Source organism: Olea europaea, chromosome 5 (genome assembly GCF_002742605.1).
Source record: "Olea europaea var. sylvestris chromosome 5, O_europaea_v1, whole genome shotgun sequence".
Taxonomy (NCBI): domain Eukaryota; kingdom Viridiplantae; phylum Streptophyta; class Magnoliopsida; order Lamiales; family Oleaceae; genus Olea; species Olea europaea.
The window spans coordinates 14,311,831-14,332,166 of NC_036241.1; the positions used below are offsets into that span (position 1 = coordinate 14,311,831).

A 20,336-nucleotide genomic window follows, 5' to 3' on the forward strand; every position below is an offset into this window, starting at 1 on the left:
TGGGGGTGTTGGGGGGGGGGGGGGGGGGGGGGGGGAGAATGAAAACAAAGGAAGTAAAAAAAAAAAAAAACCATTATCGTCGGACCAAAAGTTTGCATTCACTTTCGTATGAAGACAGTATGCTTTTAGATTTTTTGCTCTGTTATCGGCATGCATTTAACTCGTTTCGCATCCCACGTGGTGACTTACGCTATGTCTGGAAGAGATTTTTTAAAAATTATTTTTAACCACATTCTCTAAAAAATAATTTTTTCACTTGGAGAAATCTCTCCCAAACAAATGCATTGCCTGCTCTGGTAGTTTACTTCCAGTACGGATTGATCAAAATACTCCTACTTTTCTTCACATTTGTTGATCAAATTTCACTGCTAACAATTCTGTGAGTATTTCTTTTCCTTTTCTTGTTTTGCTTTTGTCATCAATCACTAGTCTGAAATTTCTCTGAAATCAGAATAGCTCGCAAACTGCTGCATGTAAATAACACGGTTTATTGAAATATAAATTTGTTAAAGTTATTATTAGAAATTTTTCAATGATCTGACTTGTCTGAGAGGAGTATAAGATGTTCTTAACATGTCCATATTGTGCTGTGAAAATCAAATCTTAGTCCAATTAGAGGGGTTCGTATTTATTTTATTTTTCATGACGATCTAATTGAATTCCACGTGCCTGATAAAACACCTTCCTCCCGAGTTGTTTAAGAGCAATCCGGGCACCTCTTACAAGTCGGTTTTAAGAGTGAATTCTACATTTTGTAATCTTTGACAGCATTAAAGAAGAGATCGCCAATGACAGTAGAAAGAGTATGAAAAGAGGTGATGAAGAATGATTAAATAAATTGTCTGATACAGAGATGAATGATGGCATTTTCAGTAAGCACAATAAGAACACAGGAAAAGAAGGAGAGTGAAGAGTACTTTATGGTCAATGGTGAAATCATGTGATTGCAGGTCCTAACAGTTAGTAATCTTGACAGGAGATATCTTCAAAATGGATCGCGGGGAATTCACACTGATCGGATCACTACATGCGTAATGTTCACTCTGCACTTTACAATACAGCTTCCATTGGAGCATTACCTATCTTGAAAGAAGCCAAAGGAACAAAAGGCAATAATTATAAGTCATCGTGGCTCACTTGCATGCAATTGACTCCTATGTTGGTTTGCTAGACATCCAACGTAGCTCGACTTTTTTCATATTCTTGGATTCTGTCTAATGTTACGAGGGTTTGAGGGTCTGGTAAGTTCTTTACATTTGTTGATATGTGCTGTGAGATTTTGTGAGAACAACTGTCATCGTGGCTCCCTTGTAGTCGATTGACTCCTATGTTGGTTTGCTAGACATCCGAGGAAGCTCGACTTTTTTCACATTCTTCGATTCTGTCATATGTTATCAGGGTCCGGTAAGTTCTTTACATCTATTGACATATGTTGTGAGATTTTGTGAAAACAACTTTAACATCTTATGATATGCAGGTGATGGCCAAGTTCTTGGGTTTTATGTATACTTATTTGAACATATCCATCAGCAAAAACATAGTATACCTTTCCAATGACCCTTCCTGGTAGAACAGTCATTTTTATTTTTTGTGCTTTTTACCTTTCTTTAACCTCAATGATCATAGTAATGTGTCTAAATGCACTGCAGGGCCATAAAGTCCATTTGGATCATAAAAATCTGAAGTTTCTCAAGCAATGGGCATGGCAGTTTGTTTGGATCCAAACCTGTTTGCTCTGTTTTGATGATAGCTCTTCAACCTCTCGGAATCTATCCCAGCTGGCTCAGCTGGACATTCACCATCATTTTAAACATTTCAGTTTCATTGGCATTGTACACCCTTGTGGTTTTTTTACCAGAATGATACTATTTGTATATAAACATGGTTTACATACAGATGATGTGTCAAAAAGAGAGGGGAAGTTTTTTTTTTTTTTGGTTGAAAAAACACGTGTGTGTAAATCAATATGTACGTGTAACACAACCATTTTTACCATGTCTTTGTGAAAGAGTTGGCCCCATAGAAAACACTTGCCAAGTTTTTGTGTGTCAAAGGCATCGTCGTCTTCAGTTTCTGGCAGGGAATTGTACTTGATATTCTTGTAGAACTCAGCATAGTCCAATCCAATCATTTTTGGCTCGATGTTGAGCATATTGAGGAAGCTTTTCAGAATGTATTGGTGATTGTGGAGATGGTTTTCTGCTGGATCTTCATGGAGTATGCATTGCATACATTGCTGCACCTTACCGTACTGGAACAGTTTCAAGCATCAGTTAGAAGAAGAAAGAGTGACCTAAAAACCCATGAAAATGGAGCAACATTCGTGTTTCATGGTGTACGCAGCATTTTACACAGTACATCTATGTCTAACAGCATATTGCTTCTTCATGATATATTAGAATCCTTTTCCATGTGGTAAAGACCCACAGAGAAATAAACGAGGAGTATCTTGCAATAAAAAGGTGAACCCAATTTGAAGAGAAAAACAACAAAACGAGGAGGGAGAAAAGTAACTTTCCACGTACATTGCTAAAGTTATGCCCTTAAGGTTCTAAGATACAGAGTTAAAGGGAAAGAAAGAGAAACCACATAAATTCCACATTTCCAGGACAATGAGATGCACAAAATTATTCACATGTATAAGAGTTTCATGAAGCCCTATTTGCAGTAACTTTGAGAGCATCGTAATGGCCCAGCACTTTTAGCGAAGAATATCCATGGTTCAACCTCCTGCAACAAATTCAAGATGGATGTTAGAATATCAACAGTAGAGCGTACCCATTTACAAGTTTAGCTTCTTCGAGTCACAGCATGGCCAGCTAACAAACCAAAAAGAGAAAAAGAAAAATGTATTATATGAAAGCATTATAATTTATGCCAAAGCCCCTCCAAGGGTTCTCATTTTATAAGCGAAATGCTATGAAGTATGAATGTTTCTCCAGACATGGACAAAATGCTAAGGTAAGTGTTATAAACCATTAAACCTGAAAGAAGGGGCACGCAGGATATATACAAGTGCCTTTACCTTTAACAAGAATGTGAAATATGAATTGAAATTCATAAAAAACATAGATCAAAGATGTCCCCATCCATAAATGCAAAAGGTGTTGGTCAATCTCAAAACTGGAAAACTGAGAGAAAAGAAGAGCAACAAATTCACAAAAGATATTGTGATCTTGTTTCAATCGCCCATCAGGACACTTAATGAGAGCAACAAAATCAAAGTACTTCAAAAGGCTGAAATAATCCTCAAGTTGGTTGAAAATCAGATCTGAATAGACTAATATAGTGATAATCGACCAGAGGTTTTATTATTATTATTATTTTTTTTTATTTTTTTATTTTTTATTTTTTTGCATTTGTGGTTTCACAGTGGCTAGATCATTTTAATTCAATTTGGGAAAATTGCAAGGGCACTAAAGGAAGGCGGTAAACTTTATTAATTACATTCATGTATTTTGAAAAACTTGCAATAGTGAAAAGTTAATGTGTGTGTTTGTGTGTGTATATGTGTGTGTGTGTGTGTGTGTATATATATATATATATATATATTTTTTTTTTTTTTTTTTTTTTTTTTGGGACGAAATTATAATACAAAAATGCCTCATATACCATTCTTAGTTACATGTTTTCGCCCATCTTCAAATAGTGATAGCAACGGGGCGGGGTGTCCCCCTGCCCCGTTTGGCCAAAACCCTACCCCGCGCCCCACTCCACCTTAGGCGGGGCGGGGCAACTTTTCGCCCCGTTTAATTTTTTTTATTTTTTATTTTTTTTACATTTTGAAAGTTTCGAATTATGTTATTATTAGAGAGTAAAATACAAATTCAAAATAAGTTTTTAACGGATGAATTGTCTAGAAATAAAATTATTTTTAAATTATTTTTTTTTATTTTTTTCTTCACGGGGCGGGTTCGGAGCGGGGCGACCCTCGCCACCCAGTTTTTTGCCCCATTCGGGGAGGGGCCCCGTCGGGGCGGGGTTAATTGCCATCCCTATCTTCAAATAACAAATCATTATATTTTCGAGTGAAGCAATGGAAGCCATGTAGAAAACCTGGTGTTCTTCAATCATTAGAGAGAAAAGTGCATACCATAGCTATGAACAATTGTCTCGAAGTGTGAGAATTCACTTTTATCAATTTGAAAGGGCAAGACAGATAACTACATAGCAGGATTCAACGTGAAACTTCCTTAAATGAAGGCACTAACTACTTTCAAGCCATTTATAACCCAAAATGAACAAAAACCTAGATGGAGTAAGCAACAAATTTAAATTATTACATAACTTTACTAAACTGACCAGCATTCAAACACCAAAATGCCATCAGATATGAAGCCCAGCAAAAAGCAACTCCAACTCCTCATCTTGTGATGTGTTTCTCTATCAACCAAGAACAAAAAACACATTAGTAATTTGGAGTCGAAAAATAAAAACATCACTTTATATGCCCATCGTACATAAGACATAAACCATACCAATAATGAAATTTTCTAATGAAAGATGAAATACATTGCACGTTTATCAAAGTTTTTACAGATTTCAGGACTATCAGTAATAGGAAACACTTGAGAGATGAAAAATGAAGCATGAATCAATGTAATATTAGTAAGAAGAAACATATCATAACTCAGATATTAGCTAATTCTTAAATACCCCCAAAATCTCCATATGGAGGAAGTATTTCCATCTAACCCCCTTAAATCCAGCAAGCATAATTTTTCCAATAATCACAAAATCTATAGTAAAATTGCACTTAAAACAAAGATTTTTGCCAAACACAAAAAAATATTTACACAAACCTGAACCGACAGCAGCTGTAGTATTTTATTCAAGACCCGCAAACGGTGAGAAGCATAACTGCTGTTGGCGGGCAGCCTATTCAATCTCTTCATTTCCTCATTGACAGCAGTCTTCTTTTCTTCATTACCCATCTGCTTCCACACATGTTTATGAACCCTAATCCCAGATAGATTCTGTTTGGGCACACTAATTAGGGCATTGCCGCCCTTCTCTGGCTCAAAAGGATCCACCTTTGCACTTCAGCTCGTGATTCAAAAATTAATCAAATCAATAGCAAGATTAAAAACAACCATCACAAGAAACAAGTAGTTAATTAAATAAACGTGCTTCACAATACACCATCAAAGCCAGGTCAACCGTTGAAAATTAAAATCAGTGGCTAATTCATGCCCTTTTCATGTTTGACAGTAAATTTTCTACAAAAATTACCTTACAGTCCTATACTTCAATGAGAAGAATCGGGGTTGGAGAGAGGAATTGCAGCGTTGCAGGAGAGAGGTTTATGAGTTAACCGTTCCAATGGTTCATGTGGGGTTAATTATATGAATGGTCATTGAACTTTGCCTTATGTTACTATTTAGTCACTGAACTTAAAAATGTAACACAATGGTCACTGAACGTCACTCAGTGTTACTACTTCATAACCGAACTTTAAAATGTGTCTCAATGATCATCGAATTTTGCACCGTGTTACCTATTCGTCCCTCAAATGGAAAAATCCGTTAAATCCAACAAATGGTGTCAACTTAAGTGACGGATGGGTAACACGGTGCAAAGTTCAGTGACCATTGAGATACATTTTAAAGTTTGGTTATGAAGTAGTAACACTTAGCGAAGTTCATTAACCATTGAGTTATGTTTTTAAGTTCAGTGACTAAGTAGTAACATAGTTGAAAAATCAAATCGACCTCAGTTACATTGTCATTATTCGAATATTTGTGTACTTTTATTTAATTTTTCTTTGTCAATTTCTTTTAGTGTTCTAACTTTTTCTCTTTCAATCTATTTATGTGGAGTTTGAAATACGGTGAACTGATACCAGTTGATCTAAAAATCAAACGTACTTTTTCATCGTGATGGATAAATATTAGCAACAATTCTATTTTTATTTAATTTATATGTCTCTGATTTTCCGTTTCCTATTTTTTTCCTTCATTTTCTTTGATTTCTTCTTTCATAGAGGTCGATTTAAGAAGCTTAGCCCTTGTTTGATCCTCATTTTGAGGGATAAGATGAATTTTTGAATAGAATATTGATGTGAAATGTGTAGTGAAAAAATAAGAAAAAAGATTTGAACTTGCGTGCAATATTATTTTATTGAAAATATATGTGATTGAATGGTGTCAAATCACTATTTAAAAATGTGTTTATTTTATTATTATTATTATTATTATTATTGAAATGAGTGGAACTCAAACTAGGGCTTAATAATTCAATTTAAAAATATATCTTAATAGTTACTGAATTTTACCCTATGTTACTACTTGTCACTGAACTTAAAAACGTAACTCAATGGTTATTGAACTTCGCCTAGTGTTACTACTTCATAATCGAATTTTAAAATATATTTCAATGGTCACTGAACTTTGCATTGTGTTACCCGTCCGTCACTTAAGTTAACGTCGTTTGTTGGATTTAACGGATCTTTCCATTTGAATGACGGATGGGTAATACGGTGCAAAGTTCGGTGACCATTGAAATACATTTTAAAGTTCGATTATGAAGTAATAACACTTGACGAAATTCAGTGACCATTGAGTTACGTTTTTAAGTTCAGTGACTAAATAGTAACATAAGGTAAAGTTCAGTGATCACTCATATAATCAACCCGTTCATGTCTTTCATTGATTAATTAAGTTTAAAATGTCGAATTTTGGTCACTGAAACTTAAGTTCATGTTTTCGATTGCTCAATAAAATTTAAAATATTGAGTTTTGACCACTAAATTTTGAAAAATATTGTATATTACTTGCTGAACTTTGAAAAATATTGTACTAATTGGACTTTGAAAAATTTTGTACATTACTCACTGTAAACTCGATATTTTTCAAAATTTAACACTTATGCTAGTGAGAAACGTACGGTATATTTCAAAGTTCAGTCCTTAAAACTCGACATTTTAAATTTTAGTAACCAATCTTAGACATGGACCTCAGTTCAGTAAGCAATTAAAGACATTGACCTAAATTCACTAATCAAAACTTGACATTTTAAATTTCAGTGATCAATAAAAAACATGGATCCAAGTTCAGTAACCATTGGAACAATTAACTCGAGGTTTATATTAGGTTTTTAAAAGGGAGAAACTGTACTATTAGCCTCTAGCCTATTGCTCGAGTTGCAAGTTAATCCTCAAACTTTTTCATTAAAATTTCATGGTTAGACAACGTTAATGAAAGTTTCAAGCGACTCTTTTATAGAACCATAAACTAGGAGGAATGAGTAACATCTTGAAATTTTATCATAACTTTATGAAGAAATTAGGTATTAAATTATTAAAAAGTTAGATAGAAATCATAATTATGAAATTTTTAGTTTAACATAATTAAATTCAAATAATTTTGAGCTCATAAAATACTCTTACTCAATCATCCGATAACTAATTTGACTATTCACTTTAATGATCATGAACTACATATATTTACTTTTACTCATTAATAATTCGTAAGTAATACCTTACACAAGTGGCGGGTAGATAATGACCGACTTAAGAAATTAATAAATTGAGTATATTTACAAAAATGGAAGCTATCAATCTTTTGTTATTGTTCTTAACGAACTTTCAAACAATCTTGAAATAATGTGTGCTACTATAACATTTTACAGTAGGAAGATTAAAGGGACGAAAAGTGGGCAGTGATATTTTAGTATATATTTGGCACATTTATTTTTATCTATTTATAAATTAAATCGTTTATAACATTATTCCAGCGGAGGCTGTACGAACGAGACTTTTTGTATTAGCCAAACATGATATTAAAATTAAACAAGGAAAGAAAAATGTAAAATTTACGAATAATGCTATTTGCAGTCGTCCTATGTGGCATACACATGACAGGTGATTATTTGATGTATTAATGAATAAAAAAATTATCACATTAATGTACCAAATAATTACATGCCATGTGTATACCACATAGAACGACTACCGTAATGAGCGACTACGAATAGCATTACTTAAAAGAATATTTTTCCATCTTTGTTAATGATTTGGCCTACAGTTGTCATATAGAACGACTACCACAACGAGCGATTACGAATAGTATTACTAAAAAAAAAAATGTTTTTCCATCTTTGTTAATGATTTGGCCTACAGTTACCCCAACTCTTGGCACGTGCGAAAGAACGGACTTCTCAAATAAAAATCAAATCAAATCAAGACGAAAATAGAAGAAAAAGGAAAGAAACGCTGATTTGCCATTTCTCTCTCCTTTCTCTACGCAATTTCACGGCGGAGGGGTGGACGGTCGAGGGAGAGGAGATAGAAACAAGATCACAGCCGTAGGACATCATTTTCATCTCTGACTTCACTGCACGGACTCAGATAATCACCATGAATGAGAAGGCTAACGTTTCCAAAGAGCTTAATGCCAAGCATAGAAAGGTCCCTAATTTTTTTGGATATTGTAATTCTGCCACTACTATTGATATTATTTTTCTTTTCTGCCTTGGATCTAAAGTTTTGACCTTGATGGATGATTTTCGCTATTGTGATTTTTGTTATTGGAGTAATTCTTTATTCAGATTTGTGTTTTATTAGTTATTCTGTAATTATTTAATTTGGACTATGCTTGAGTTATAAATTTGAGATTCATTTGGTCATAAACTATGCATTTAAGCTGGTTTAGGTAATTGGATAGAGATGTTTTTGAGCTTGGTTCGAGTAGTTTGGTGAAAATTTGGGTATTTATTTTAATTAATCAATTAAGCAGAACATTTACGTCAACACTTTTGAAGAATTGAAATGGCTGTTAATGTTTATGCTTTTGATGTTTATCGCGTACACTGAATTGCTTAGAAAATACAGTATCCAGATAGCCATCTTGTGCAACCATTTTAATTCACAGCCATCATGTTTATGCTTGAGTTATAAGACTTTAAGACCTATACAAGAAAAAAACCTTGTACCGTACCGAGGGGGCAATGTCCCTAACAATAAGACAGTGAATTAAACCCGCGCAAGGTTGATGACGTCGCTCCGCTCTGCACCGACATCGGCCCATTTGATCCAGGACCTGCGTTCCACTCTATATGAGTCACATGCACAACATGCATCTACAAAGAAATAGTGCACTATGTGTAGCAGTCCCTATGAGTATGTATTTCAAATGTAACAGACACTATCCTCTTACCTCTGCAAGTATTTGTTTCACTTCATCTTAATCCTTGTTGACTCTTTCATGAATCACTACACTAGAACGTTGGATGGGGGATTGACTGAATTATTAAAATGAAAAAAAATCAACGATTACCTGAGAGGAGAAGGGTAAGGAGGGAAAAGTGAATCTCTGTATCTGCATAGCCACTTGTTTACATGTTTCATTATTAAATCAAGCTTCCTTTATTTTCCCCGTGTACTTGGACAATTTTGCCACTTTATAGTGTCCATATGGTTGTTTCTTTCTCCCAACCGAATTGGCCTCATGGCATAGTTTTTTCAATCTTTATGTTTCTTCTGATATGAACTGTTAATAATTTCTTATGTTTCCAGATTCTTGAAGGTCTTCTTAAATTGCCAGAGAATAGGGAATGTGCTGATTGCAAGAGCAAGTACGTATTCTAAATGAAAGATGAGAATATAGGAATGCAAAGCTGACTTAGGAATTATGCATCTTAGGGCTTAGGGTATTGTGCAAATAGAATGTTAGAAAGCTATGCTTCTTAGGCTATTTGAAATTTTGACATTTTGCTCTTGAAATGCAGAGGTCCTCGATGGGCCAGTGTGAACTTAGGCATATTTATATGCATGCAATGCTCTGGGATCCATAGAAGTCTTGGAGTACACATATCAAAGGTGATATATTGTTAATTCAGTTTTCTTTTCTTTTCTCTTTTTTACTTTTTGTAGAGGAAAACTGATTTATGCATAAACATGACAAATAATGTATAGAGGTGAATCCATTTAGAAGTACAAAGATTCAATCAATTAGTCAAATTCAAAATCCATATTCAGGATTTAGAGTGATATGGTCTAAATTATGACATAAAAATGAAGATAGTGCCTTGCGATTTTCAGTGTGCTTCAAAATGATTTCCTGTGCTATTAATTCTGTCTTCGTGGATTGACATTGTTTATGGTAAATACCCTTTTTGTTTGACATGGTAAATAATGAAAGTCCTTTGGAAATGAGACCTTCATTCTCTCATCTTCATTTATTGTATAGTTATTCCATGTTAAAAATTCATATCTCATTCCTCATCCTCTGGGCTCTTGATTCTGTTTGGTTTGTATTCATCTGAAAATGTATTTTTCTTTAAAGAAAAAAATGGAAAAGATAGGTTTAAAGGTTGAAGGTTACTTAGAGCATCTCCTAGAGACTCTAAATACAAAATGCTCTCTATTTTAGAAAGTCAATGCTTAAATATAAGTTTCAAGAGACACTTTGTTTTAACTTTTTGAAATAGAGACTGGATTTAGCTCTTATTCATACTTTATAATGAATGCTTTTAATAAGTTAAAGATTTCAATACTTTAAAGAGCCTAGCTAACTCTCTATTCATAATTTATGGTAAATGCATTTCATAAGTTATACATTTTAATAATCTACTTTTTAAATTACTGAGAACATATTTGAATGGGTTGGCCATTAGCGTAGAAGAAAATTATGTTAAATAAAAGATGAGGATTAATGAATGTATGTTTCTTGAAAATAGAAAAATGAAGAGTCATAAGTCATAACAAAGAATATTGTTGGAGTGTATTGAAAACTTCATTCTCTAAATTGAAAGATGCTCTTTATAAGTAGAGAATCTCTTGGAGATACTCTTAAAACTACACCTTTAATCTACTTTCTTCATCGGTCAGTGTTGTCAAAATGGCTTTGCTCTAAGGGTATTACTGCCAAGCATATGTATAGTTCTAATTCTGCTGTCCTCATCTCCATGATATGCAAACCTTTTATGTTTGATGTATCCTTTTGCAGTCTCTTTCATTTTCTGATGGCAACTTCTTGATTCTCTGAAATGTGTAATATTTGCAGTCCCAGATTTCAAGGATGGGACACACTTGTTGAATGTACCAAATGTTTAAATTCAAAAGTATTTTAGAGTGGACATGAAGTTATATTTAATGGGTAACTGTTTATACTGACCATCAAATAGACAAGGAGTAAGATGATTATGAAAAATATGGATTTTCTTTCTTTCAATCTTATTATTGTTCACTGAAGTTCTTATGGGAAGTTAGCTCTAATCAAATTTCGTTTTTAATTTCCCAGTGGCATTCAATAGAAAATGTGACTATGCACTCCTAATCCACTTTTTTCTCCTATAAATATGGCCTGTGCAAGGAATTGTTAATTGTAATTTCCCAGTGGCATTCAATAGAAAATGTGGCTATGCACTCCTAATCCACTTTTTCTCCTATAAATATGGCCTGTACAAGGAATTGTTAATCTAAAATCCTGCTAAGCGTTTAAACACTTTGCCATGAATTTTTCTTTCTAATATGAAATTCATTCTTTATCACTCATCTTCGATTTCCTAAATGAATAGCTGTTTTCACTGCAATCAACCCTCTGCCTTCAAAATACTTACATCGTCCTTTCACGTGCATTTCATCTTATGTGTCTCAGACTGATAGTTGTTATTTTATTTTTTATTTTTTATATTTCTGGTCAATGTTTTATCTTCTCCCACTTTTAGACGCAATTGACTGATACCATTGTCTTTTGTGATAGCATCAGCTGATCTTTTTGTATAACTTTTTTGCAGGTGAGATCTGCTACACTGGACACATGGCTTCCTGAACAGGTTGCATTCATTCAATGTAAGACTTTTGTTGAGTATGATTTTTTCCTGCAAATGTTAATTCGATACTTATGAAATCTTTTGTAATTGAACTTATGTCCTTGTTTATTTAGCAATGGGAAATGAGAAGTCAAACAGTTACTGGGAGGCTGAGCTTCCCCCAAATTATGATAGAGTTGGAATTGAGAATTTCATTCGTGCTAAGTATGAGCTCTTTACCCGATGAACTCTTCTATATAGTAAACTCAACTTTATTTCAACAATGTTTGATCCTAGAATTGATTCAAGGCATGTCTCGTCTTAATTAAGGTATGAGGAGAAGAGATGGATTCCCAAGGATGGGAAACCAATGTCACCCGTGAGGGGACGAGACGAAAAAGCTTCTGTTCAGTGGCAAAGACCAAGTGATGGTCATGGATATATCAGCAATTCTGGGAATTCTTCTCATGAGAACTTTCAAGCACCTAGTGCAAAGGAAAATATTCCTGCGTCAAGAGTTAGTCTTCCCATGCCTCCTAAAGGACCAGAACCTGTATGTTATGTTGTATATAAATTGCTACCCTTTTCCTTGTTTATCTTGTATTTCTGTCAATTTTCTTTTGCTTTTCTTTTGTGTTTCTGATAAAGCCCTTAATTGGTTTTGATAAAAATCAGTTTTTTAGTAAATTTTGATAAAAATTGATGAAACATGTAGTTGAAAATGAGGTCGGGGAAAAATGAGTTTTAAGAAATGGAGGCCAAACTGGGGCAAAGATTAAATCACTCAAACTTTTGTGGTTAGCTATTGAAGATCCCATTAGTGCGTGCTTGTTATTTACTGGGTGTCCTAAACTCAGATTTAATGGATTTAAAAAATCCATATAATTTTAAGTGTTCCCTACTATGTTCATTGGTGGATGAAGAGACTACAGTTCATCCTGTATTCATCTTCTAATTCCCTCGTCTGTCTGATAGTTGATATTGTAATACAAAATTGCCTATACAAGATTACTTTGGTTTCCATTAACTACTACTATTTCTGATACCTCCAGAAAGGTGAAACTTCAGACTGTGGCTAACTTGTTTGTCTGGAAAACAGATTGGCTAACTTGTTTGTCTGGAAAACAGATTGCTGCTGTTCCAGTGCCGCAACAAGTGATTCAGAAAACAGAGCCAGCTACACCTGCTGAACCTTCAAAGCAGGTCACAGATGCTGTCTCTCCTCCTAAAGTTGATTATGCTACCGATCTCTTCAATATGCTTTCTTTGGATGGCTCTAATGAAAATGCCTCATGTGAAGCTTCTGCAGAGGATATTTCATGGGCAGGATTTCAGTGTATGTCAGTTATTCACATTTTGGTTGATCTTTCTATCCTTTTTTTGTTTACTTCCTGTTCTGCATATCTGTTGGACTGTTGCTAGAGTGGATAGTTTTTTTCTTTTCGTTTGGAGCTGGGTTGGTTGGTGGGTGGTGGTAGTTTTTACATTCTAAGAGGTTGAGGATTTCAAATTTCCCAAGGTGGTAAATGACGAGATTAAGCTTGTCTCGGCTGAAAATTATATGTGGCAATTTGCAGCTGCTGGTGCATCATCAACAGCGGAAAAAACTTCTCCAGAGAAATCTGATGGCAATAAAACTGAGTCTGCTTCTGCTTCTGCTTCTGCTTCTGCTTCTGGAATTGAGGATCTGTTTAAAGATTCGCCATCAATTGCACCTGCTTCCATGTCAGAGAAGCCTCAAAAAGATGTTAAAACTGATATTATGAGTCTGTTTGAGAAGGTATGTTGCATGCTAGAGAATTAACGGTGGATACTGATTCATTTTTTGGAGTTTTGATGGTTTTTAAAAATGTTGATTATTCATAACGGATTTGAAAAGGCTGGGCTAGTTTATATCTGTAAGGTTGGGTTTAATCAACTTTTATGAACAAAGTTGACTATATTTTTTATGATTCCATTCTAGTAATGCCATGTTCTAGCACTGCTCAAAAACCAATCTGTTAATATCATTATTGGATTGCAGTCCAATATGGTGTCACCATTTGCTTTGCACCAACAACAAATTGCGATGCTGGCACAACAGCAGTCTATTCTAATGGCCGCTGCAGCCAACTCTTCTGGTGGAATGCCAAAACTTCATGGTGATACACAACAAGTGCCAAATGGTGTCAACTTGTCCAATCAGAGTTGGCCAAATGTTGGGTACCAGTTCCCTGGAATGACGATGCCGGCAGCTGGAAAGAGCGAGCTAGAGAAATATATGCAGGTAGAAAATTGGTGATATTGCATGCTCTGCTTCATTAAATATCTGAAACTTTATTTATGCTCACATTCTGGTGTTTTTGCTCCTGAGCTAGATGGGGGACATGGCAGCAACTCATCCAGTAGGGAACTCTTTCCCTCTACCAGTTTCCAGGTATGTATTTGACACGTTCCAGTGTTTTGAAAATCTTATTCTCATTTTGGTGCAACCCTGGAAAGTGTTATTATTTATTTGCTTTGTTGAAGATAAATATCTTTGATTCTGTCCTCCTCATATACCACTTCTTCCCATGTGTGTGTTTATGTATTCTTTATTAGTAGCACTCTGCTGTCTACATTTTCTCAAGTTGAAGATTGAGATAAAAAGAGAACATTAGACATTTTTGTTTTGTTTTTTTTTTTTTGTTTTTGTTTTTTTTTTCACTGTTCCTGACCTCAGTTAGCAATCTGCCATAATGAACTAGGGATGAGCAGTGGGTGTGGCCACATGCATGTGGGCTGCTTTTACAATGTCTGCCATTTTCTTTGGTCTGATCAACACCCAGTATCATCTTAAATTTCGTTTTGTGACATTGACATGCCTGGTTTTCTACCAAACACTGTCCTCCTCACACACCATGAGTTTTATTAAAATGCCTGTGGTAGTTGACAAACTGTTTTAGCCATTTTTTCCTCTTCAGTTAGATCAGATGAAATCTATAATGATTTGACTCTCAATAAGTACTGCCTTGCCTTCTGGTTCAGGACGAGTTCAAATTTGTAGCATTAAGTTTTTGCTCAGCTTTTATTTTTATGTTTCTATTAAAGTTGATATAGGAAATAAATGAGTGTTATTTTAGTTTGGTAATGAAAATATCACAAATCCATTAATTTGTTCAATATTATTGCTAATGTGAGTATTAAAGGACCAAAATGGTGACTTCATTAGTCTCTGTTCATACAGACGCTTGTAATACTTGATATTTTATTGTTATTCTTTAGGAACTTTCTTTGTATCAATGCGATTACAATTCTGTGTTTTTGTCCCGAGAAATTTTTTATTTGAGCAAGGGTGATGAGAAGATTACATATTATGTGCATTTTCTTAAAAATTTCGTTTTGTGTTTCAGCATGCATTCCATGGGACCCAACACTTCTAGCAATGGTAGTTCGCCTTCTGGAGTGACCAGACAGACAACATCGTCGGTTTCAGCCGCTTCTCCTCAGACAGGAAAAGATTTCGATTTTTCATCTTTGACGCAAGGGTGGTTCTCGAAGCAGCCCTAAGAACCCCTAAGGTTTTGGCTCAGTCACAACACACCACACGAGAAATTCACAGAAAAGGTAGCTTTTGGAGTGTTTTCTGATCATAAAAACTATACGAAGACGAGCAGTTTCTGCTTTTTCTTCGTCTGGGGGGTGGCTTTATTTGTAGTTTTGCATGTGAGTAATAAATCTGTTTAGATTGAAATATTCTTTCTTCTGGAGTCTCTCAACTCTTGTTCATGTGGGATTAGTTCATATCATAAGAAAAGAAAGCTTATTTACAGTTTTGAGAGAAATTTATGTTGTTTTATTTACTGCTTCAATTACATGATTTGGTGGTTGACCAGTGGCTTTATAATGAATTTGCAATTTTTCTACAAATTATTCATGTCTTCCATTAAATAATGAAATAAAGTAAAGAGATGTACTAATTTGGTGCACGTTGGTTAATGCCAAAAAATTAACATGTTGCTGTCGTTTACTTTTCACTAAATTGGAGATATTGGACAAAAGAAGTAAAGACCCTTCTCATTATTCAGTCAAACAAAACCAGTTTAATGTCAAATTCTTAGGCAAACAAAGAAAATAAGGAGTTTTATTAAACCTAATTTCCATTGGTTGTTTCTTTTTTCCATCAGTAATGATTAAACTTGCAAGCTAATCCTATGCAACAGATACAAATATAGACCATTCATCAGTATGGTCAAAGATGGCGATAAATATGAATGGATAATCTTAAATTGTATGTTACGTTGGTAGCCGTCCACGAAGATAAAATTTACGTTGTTTTATAATCGTACACTTGTCGATTGTATTTCAATTGGACGGTAACGGTAATATAATCTTATTCGATTTAGTAATTTTTTCTTTTCTATAACGTATTGGTTTAAAATTATCACATTATACTCTTACAAAGGACAAAAGAACTGCATGATACTACAAGATTTAACTATTTGTCAAAATTTAAAAAAAAAAAAAAATTTAAATGAAAGCAAAATTTGCAGCATTAATATTGAATTTATTGTTTGAGCAACAAATTAGCCAATTACTTATATATTTGTACAATCAATTTCTAACTATGGAAAATTTCAAAATTCTTTTAACCTTGTGTGACCATCACAAAAACATGTCTTATTTTAAATTTCTTGACATTATTCCGAGTTTTGAAGCAAAGGTAACTTCATAAATTGGACATGAAGGTCGCGTGATAATTTAATGAGAGTTGAATAATTTTTTCGTTGAAGATCACTTCATAACTATATCGAAACTCAAAGCATACGACTTCTAACTTTTTTCTTCTATTAATAATCAAATAACTACCCCGTCCATATAGGTTTTTTGAAATTTTATTATTGAAACAACTAATAATTTAGAACAATTAGAGCTAGCCAATAATTTTCATATTATACCACCCATATTTGGTTCAACTTAAATAGTTGATTAAGATACAATTCAAAGTTAATAATTCATATTAATCACATTTATGGAATCTACTTTTTAGCCACTCATTCCATCAACTTTTATCAAAATTTACTAAAAATTTCATTAATTAATAAGCAAATTTTGTTATTTTGAATTAATCTGACCGTTTAATTTTAATTATAGTTATTTTTAATTAATCTGACCTCCAATCGTGCTAAAACGCCTATCTAAGGATAAGTCCAATCGAGTGAATTCTATGTTCTCAAATTTTATTTAGGCATATGACGTTCTTTCACATAGACGAATATTCTAATATCACTATCTTGACTTATTATAAAATCAGTATATTTTTCTTCAAATTTATAATTAAAAAAAAAAAAAAAAGGTATTTGTGAGTTTAAGCATATTTGCCTTAACAACATTACCACCACCTCCATCCTTCCTCTATAAATACAAAGCAGCTACCCCTCTCCTCTTACACTTCCAGTCCTGCATCACGCTTCTTGTTCACTCACTCTATCTCGCCGGAGAAACGAGTCCAGTTAATTTTATTCACCGGAAAAACATGCCGATTCTGTCTCGGACATCAAGTAGCCTTATGTTTTCGTTACAAGTTGTTTTAGCAGTCACAAGTATTTTATCCGCTGCGCTCGTGTTAAAATTTTCCGTTCCGGTAATCACAGAATTCGCTGTTTATGAGGTACCTTCGATTATAAAAGGTACCGTTTCGTGGTTCAAGCCTCTGTATATGTATATTGTTATCAACTGCATCATCATCACCATTGTAGCCTTCTCAAAATTCCATTCGAAAAATGACGACGTAACACCACCACTACCGTCGGAGGCGTCGCCTCCCTTAGAAACTGCCGCTCATATTCAACCTCAGCTGCAGGTGATGCCTGTTGCTGAAAATCCCCAAGTAGTTCACTCGGAAAATGAGTATAAATATGACGGCGTCGTTCTCAGCAGTGAAGCGGTGCCCGAGGGTTATGCTAACGATGTTATTGACAACAACATCGGTTTTGCACGTATGGAAGCAAAAGTTTTGGGAAATAAGACGGCGTCGTTTAACGGGAATGCAGATAGTTTCAAAGATTATGTTACCAGTAATAAGGAGAATGAATTTGTGAATTCAAAATTAAAAGATGAGCCGGAATATTCATCTTCCAATGAGAAGCCACGGCCACCGTCGGTTTATGCGAGGTTCGGTAGCCGGAGAAATATCAAAGCCAGTCCAGAAGGTATTGTTCTTTTTTATACCTCTCTGTTTTGCGCACGCACACACAATGATGGATAGAATCATCACCAGTAAATTCATTTTTTGAAGTTTCCGGTGGGTTTTGGCCGATAACGAATACTTGCTGGAGTAGTAGCTGGTAAATATTACAGTTGGCCACAATCTGGCGACGGTCGATCCATATGGTCTTGTGAAATTGAAATGACGGATGTAGCCCTGGATTAAGAAAGTGGACAAAATGATGACCTAACTATAACGTATACATGAGGAATTGGACCGCCATGGAATTCGAAACGATAAGGCCACACCCAGTCAGCTACTGCATAGTTCTTCCGTCACAATTCTTTAATATTGTTAATATATCGAAATCTCTCTAAAATTTTAATTATTTCTGTCCTATTTAAAAGTATTATTGAAATTTAATAATTACACCTGGATCTAAATAATGTTAAATACTCTACTTTGCAGGTGGTAAAACAGTGTTGGGAGTGTTGAAACCAAACAAGCAAGACACGCTTGAAAGTACGTGGAATACAATAACCGAGGGACGTGCAACGCGATTGAAGAGGCACTTAAGAAAATCAGACACGCGGGAGAGGGACAATCATATTCATGATCATGATCACCACCTTCAACCACAACAACAGGAGAAGACTCCAAAAAAGATGATCAAATCCGATACATTTAGTGATCGTGCCAACACTTCTAGCCCACAATTAAGTCCGTCATCTAGTGGCATCAACAAACTTAAGAAAGAAGCATCGCTAAGTCAAGATGAGTTAAACAGACGGGTGGAGGCATTTATTAAGAAGTTTAACGAGGAAATGAGACTACAAAGACAAGAGTCTTTGAATCAATACATGGAAACGATCAACCGTGCATCACACTAGCAAGCTATGGAATTCTCTTTGGAAATTTGATGGGGCTGGCTACTCGCATTAGAGTGCATTCACTAAATTAATGTATTATTTTTCTTGCTTTTTTATTTTCTGTAAGAGAAGGGAAAGAAGGTGATGTAGGTAAACAGTGTTATTTACTATTAAGATGAAATCTTAAAAAATGGAACCATATTATCTATTGTGCACGTCGGTTTCAAACTCCAGCCATTATTATGATGCATCTTAATGTGGAAAAGAAAAAAGAGCATGGAAATCGAATGCAACACAAGATAATAATAATGAAAACAATTGAAATTAGATTCCCATCATTGGCGGTGGTAAAATGTGATAGGTGGCAAGGGGATGGTGAAAGGAATATGCGATTTTAGATGATGGTGACGGTCGTGTCGACGGACATGGACGGTGAAAGGGTGAGTAAGTGGGTTTGGAACGTTCTTTTATTTATCCTTTTTTCACGATATTTTCTAAATAAAAAAATGTTAGAACTTAGAGCAGCATAAATGGAATTTGAAAAGTATGTATAATCTACGTCTAGTGATAAAAAATGATAAAATTTATGATTGAAATCTTATGGATACATATGATTATAATTAATTTTTAACTTTAACTTAATTTTAAATAAGATTTTAATCCCACCAAACATGGCATAATAATATGTATGTAATTTTTCCAATATTTATTTGATTGGCCTAAGGCCAATTTATCTTGTGACACTGATCCATTTCTTAGATCAAGCCCTGTCATCAAATCCTAAAGAGTTTCAGCCCTCCACCTAGCCTATGCCACGGGTGCAACATCCTTGACCATGCACAACTACGATGTCCACGACACGCACAATGCGTAATTGCCGCGAGCCCTTTATAAAATTGATTTCTTGTCGAAGTCAATCACACAAAAGTAGCTTGTATATAAGTCGTCAAAGCCATGCACAAATTCCTTGTGTGATTTAGAAACAAAACTTTATATATCTCATCATTCATTTACTCCTTAAATCGAGCATGCGGAAATTTTTCTGCAATGGTCTCTCAACAACTCTTTAAACATGATTGTAGTTGAAAATTCTAAAAGATACAAAGTATCCAATAATCAACCATGTGAAAATCTTGAATAAATACAAGTTTTGAGAAAATAATTATTCAGAGAACAAAGGAAAAAGTAGAATAAGGGGAAGAAGAAAAGTAAAAAAAAAGGTAATCACTTATCACATCCTTTTTATCAACCATTTTGACTTAAAATAATGGCTTCACTTTATTGGTAAAGGTAACAAACATATCCACCTGCCCGACAACAATTTCTGGTGACAATCATTTAAGGATGTGTCAACATGCCATGGTTGTTATAATGGATTTGCTTTAATGGACATTCTCATTTAAGATGGTTACTTATATTTAAGAATGCCTTGTGCATGCATGTTAATGAAGACATGGATGATCTGAATTTCACTAATTTATATAGCTAGATCTAGTTTGGCTAAGTTTAGGACAAAGGTTTGATATGGTATTGTTGTACTTTTCATTTTA

At 34.5% G+C, this 20,336-nt stretch overlaps 3 protein-coding genes and 1 long non-coding RNA gene across 7 annotated transcripts; 3 read left to right on the plus strand and 1 right to left on the minus strand.

Moving 5' to 3' along the window:
- Positions 1-54: 54 nt before the first annotated feature.
- On the plus strand, positions 55-2,579 carry LOC111394757. Its single transcript, XR_002702702.1, has 2 exons — positions 55-1,404; positions 1,478-2,579. It is a non-coding gene; the product is annotated as an uncharacterized LOC111394757 (long non-coding RNA).
- On the minus strand, positions 2,364-5,364 carry LOC111394756. 2 transcript variants are annotated; one of them, XM_023020737.1, is made up of 4 exons: positions 5,233-5,364; positions 4,803-5,040; positions 4,303-4,383; positions 2,364-2,730 (listed from the first exon to the last, which is right to left on the minus strand). In XM_023020737.1, the coding sequence occupies exons 2-3, from the start codon at positions 4,932-4,934 to the stop codon at positions 4,327-4,329; spliced, it is 189 nt and encodes a 62-aa protein (XP_022876505.1). In that variant the 5' UTR covers positions 4,935-5,040; positions 5,233-5,364; the 3' UTR covers positions 2,364-2,730; positions 4,303-4,326. The 2 variants fall into 2 exon arrangements, with proteins under 2 accessions (XP_022876505.1, XP_022876506.1); XM_023020738.1 differs by having other exon boundaries at positions 4,803-5,047; positions 5,233-5,314.
- A 2,812-nt stretch (positions 5,365-8,176) lies between these two features.
- On the plus strand, positions 8,177-15,601 carry LOC111394758 (probable ADP-ribosylation factor GTPase-activating protein AGD5). Of its 3 annotated transcripts, none has more exons than XM_023020739.1 (11): positions 8,177-8,407; positions 9,515-9,573; positions 9,727-9,817; positions 11,737-11,791; positions 11,886-11,976; positions 12,082-12,304; positions 12,880-13,087; positions 13,302-13,531; positions 13,775-14,017; positions 14,109-14,167; positions 15,123-15,601. In XM_023020739.1, the coding sequence occupies exons 1-11, from the start codon at positions 8,357-8,359 to the stop codon at positions 15,277-15,279; spliced, it is 1,467 nt and encodes a 488-aa protein (XP_022876507.1). In that variant the 5' UTR covers positions 8,177-8,356; the 3' UTR covers positions 15,280-15,601. The 3 variants fall into 3 exon arrangements, with proteins under 3 accessions (XP_022876507.1, XP_022876509.1, XP_022876508.1); XM_023020741.1 differs by having other exon boundaries at positions 12,082-12,268; XM_023020740.1 differs by having other exon boundaries at positions 8,178-8,407; positions 13,329-13,531.
- A 1,513-nt stretch (positions 15,602-17,114) lies between these two features.
- On the plus strand, positions 17,115-19,001 carry LOC111394760. Its single transcript, XM_023020742.1, has 2 exons — positions 17,115-17,921; positions 18,386-19,001. Exons 1-2 carry the CDS (start codon positions 17,246-17,248, stop codon positions 18,805-18,807), a joined length of 1,098 nt encoding a protein of 365 aa, XP_022876510.1. The 5' UTR covers positions 17,115-17,245; the 3' UTR covers positions 18,808-19,001.
- The last annotated feature ends 1,335 nt before the right edge of the window (positions 19,002-20,336 follow it).

Excerpts from the sequence above, each read along its gene's own strand:
- LOC111394756 (XM_023020737.1), bottom strand. The coding sequence starts at position 4,934 with ATGGGTAATGAAGAAAAGAAGACTGCTGTCAATGAGGAAATGAAGAGA. Across the intron at positions 4,384-4,802 it reads TACAGCTGCTGTCGGTTCAG|AGAAACACATCACAAGATGA; the intron begins GTTTGTGTAAAT and ends CTTGGTTGATAG.
- LOC111394760 (XM_023020742.1), top strand. The coding sequence starts at position 17,246 with ATGCCGATTCTGTCTCGGACATCAAGTAGCCTTATGTTTTCGTTACAA. Across the intron at positions 17,922-18,385 it reads TATCAAAGCCAGTCCAGAAG|GTGGTAAAACAGTGTTGGGA; the intron begins GTATTGTTCTTT and ends TCTACTTTGCAG.
- LOC111394758 (XM_023020739.1), top strand. The coding sequence starts at position 8,357 with ATGAATGAGAAGGCTAACGTTTCCAAAGAGCTTAATGCCAAGCATAGA. Across the intron at positions 12,305-12,879 it reads CTCCTAAAGGACCAGAACCT|ATTGCTGCTGTTCCAGTGCC; the intron begins GTATGTTATGTT and ends TCTGGAAAACAG. Across the intron at positions 14,168-15,122 it reads TTCCCTCTACCAGTTTCCAG|CATGCATTCCATGGGACCCA; the intron begins GTATGTATTTGA and ends TTTGTGTTTCAG.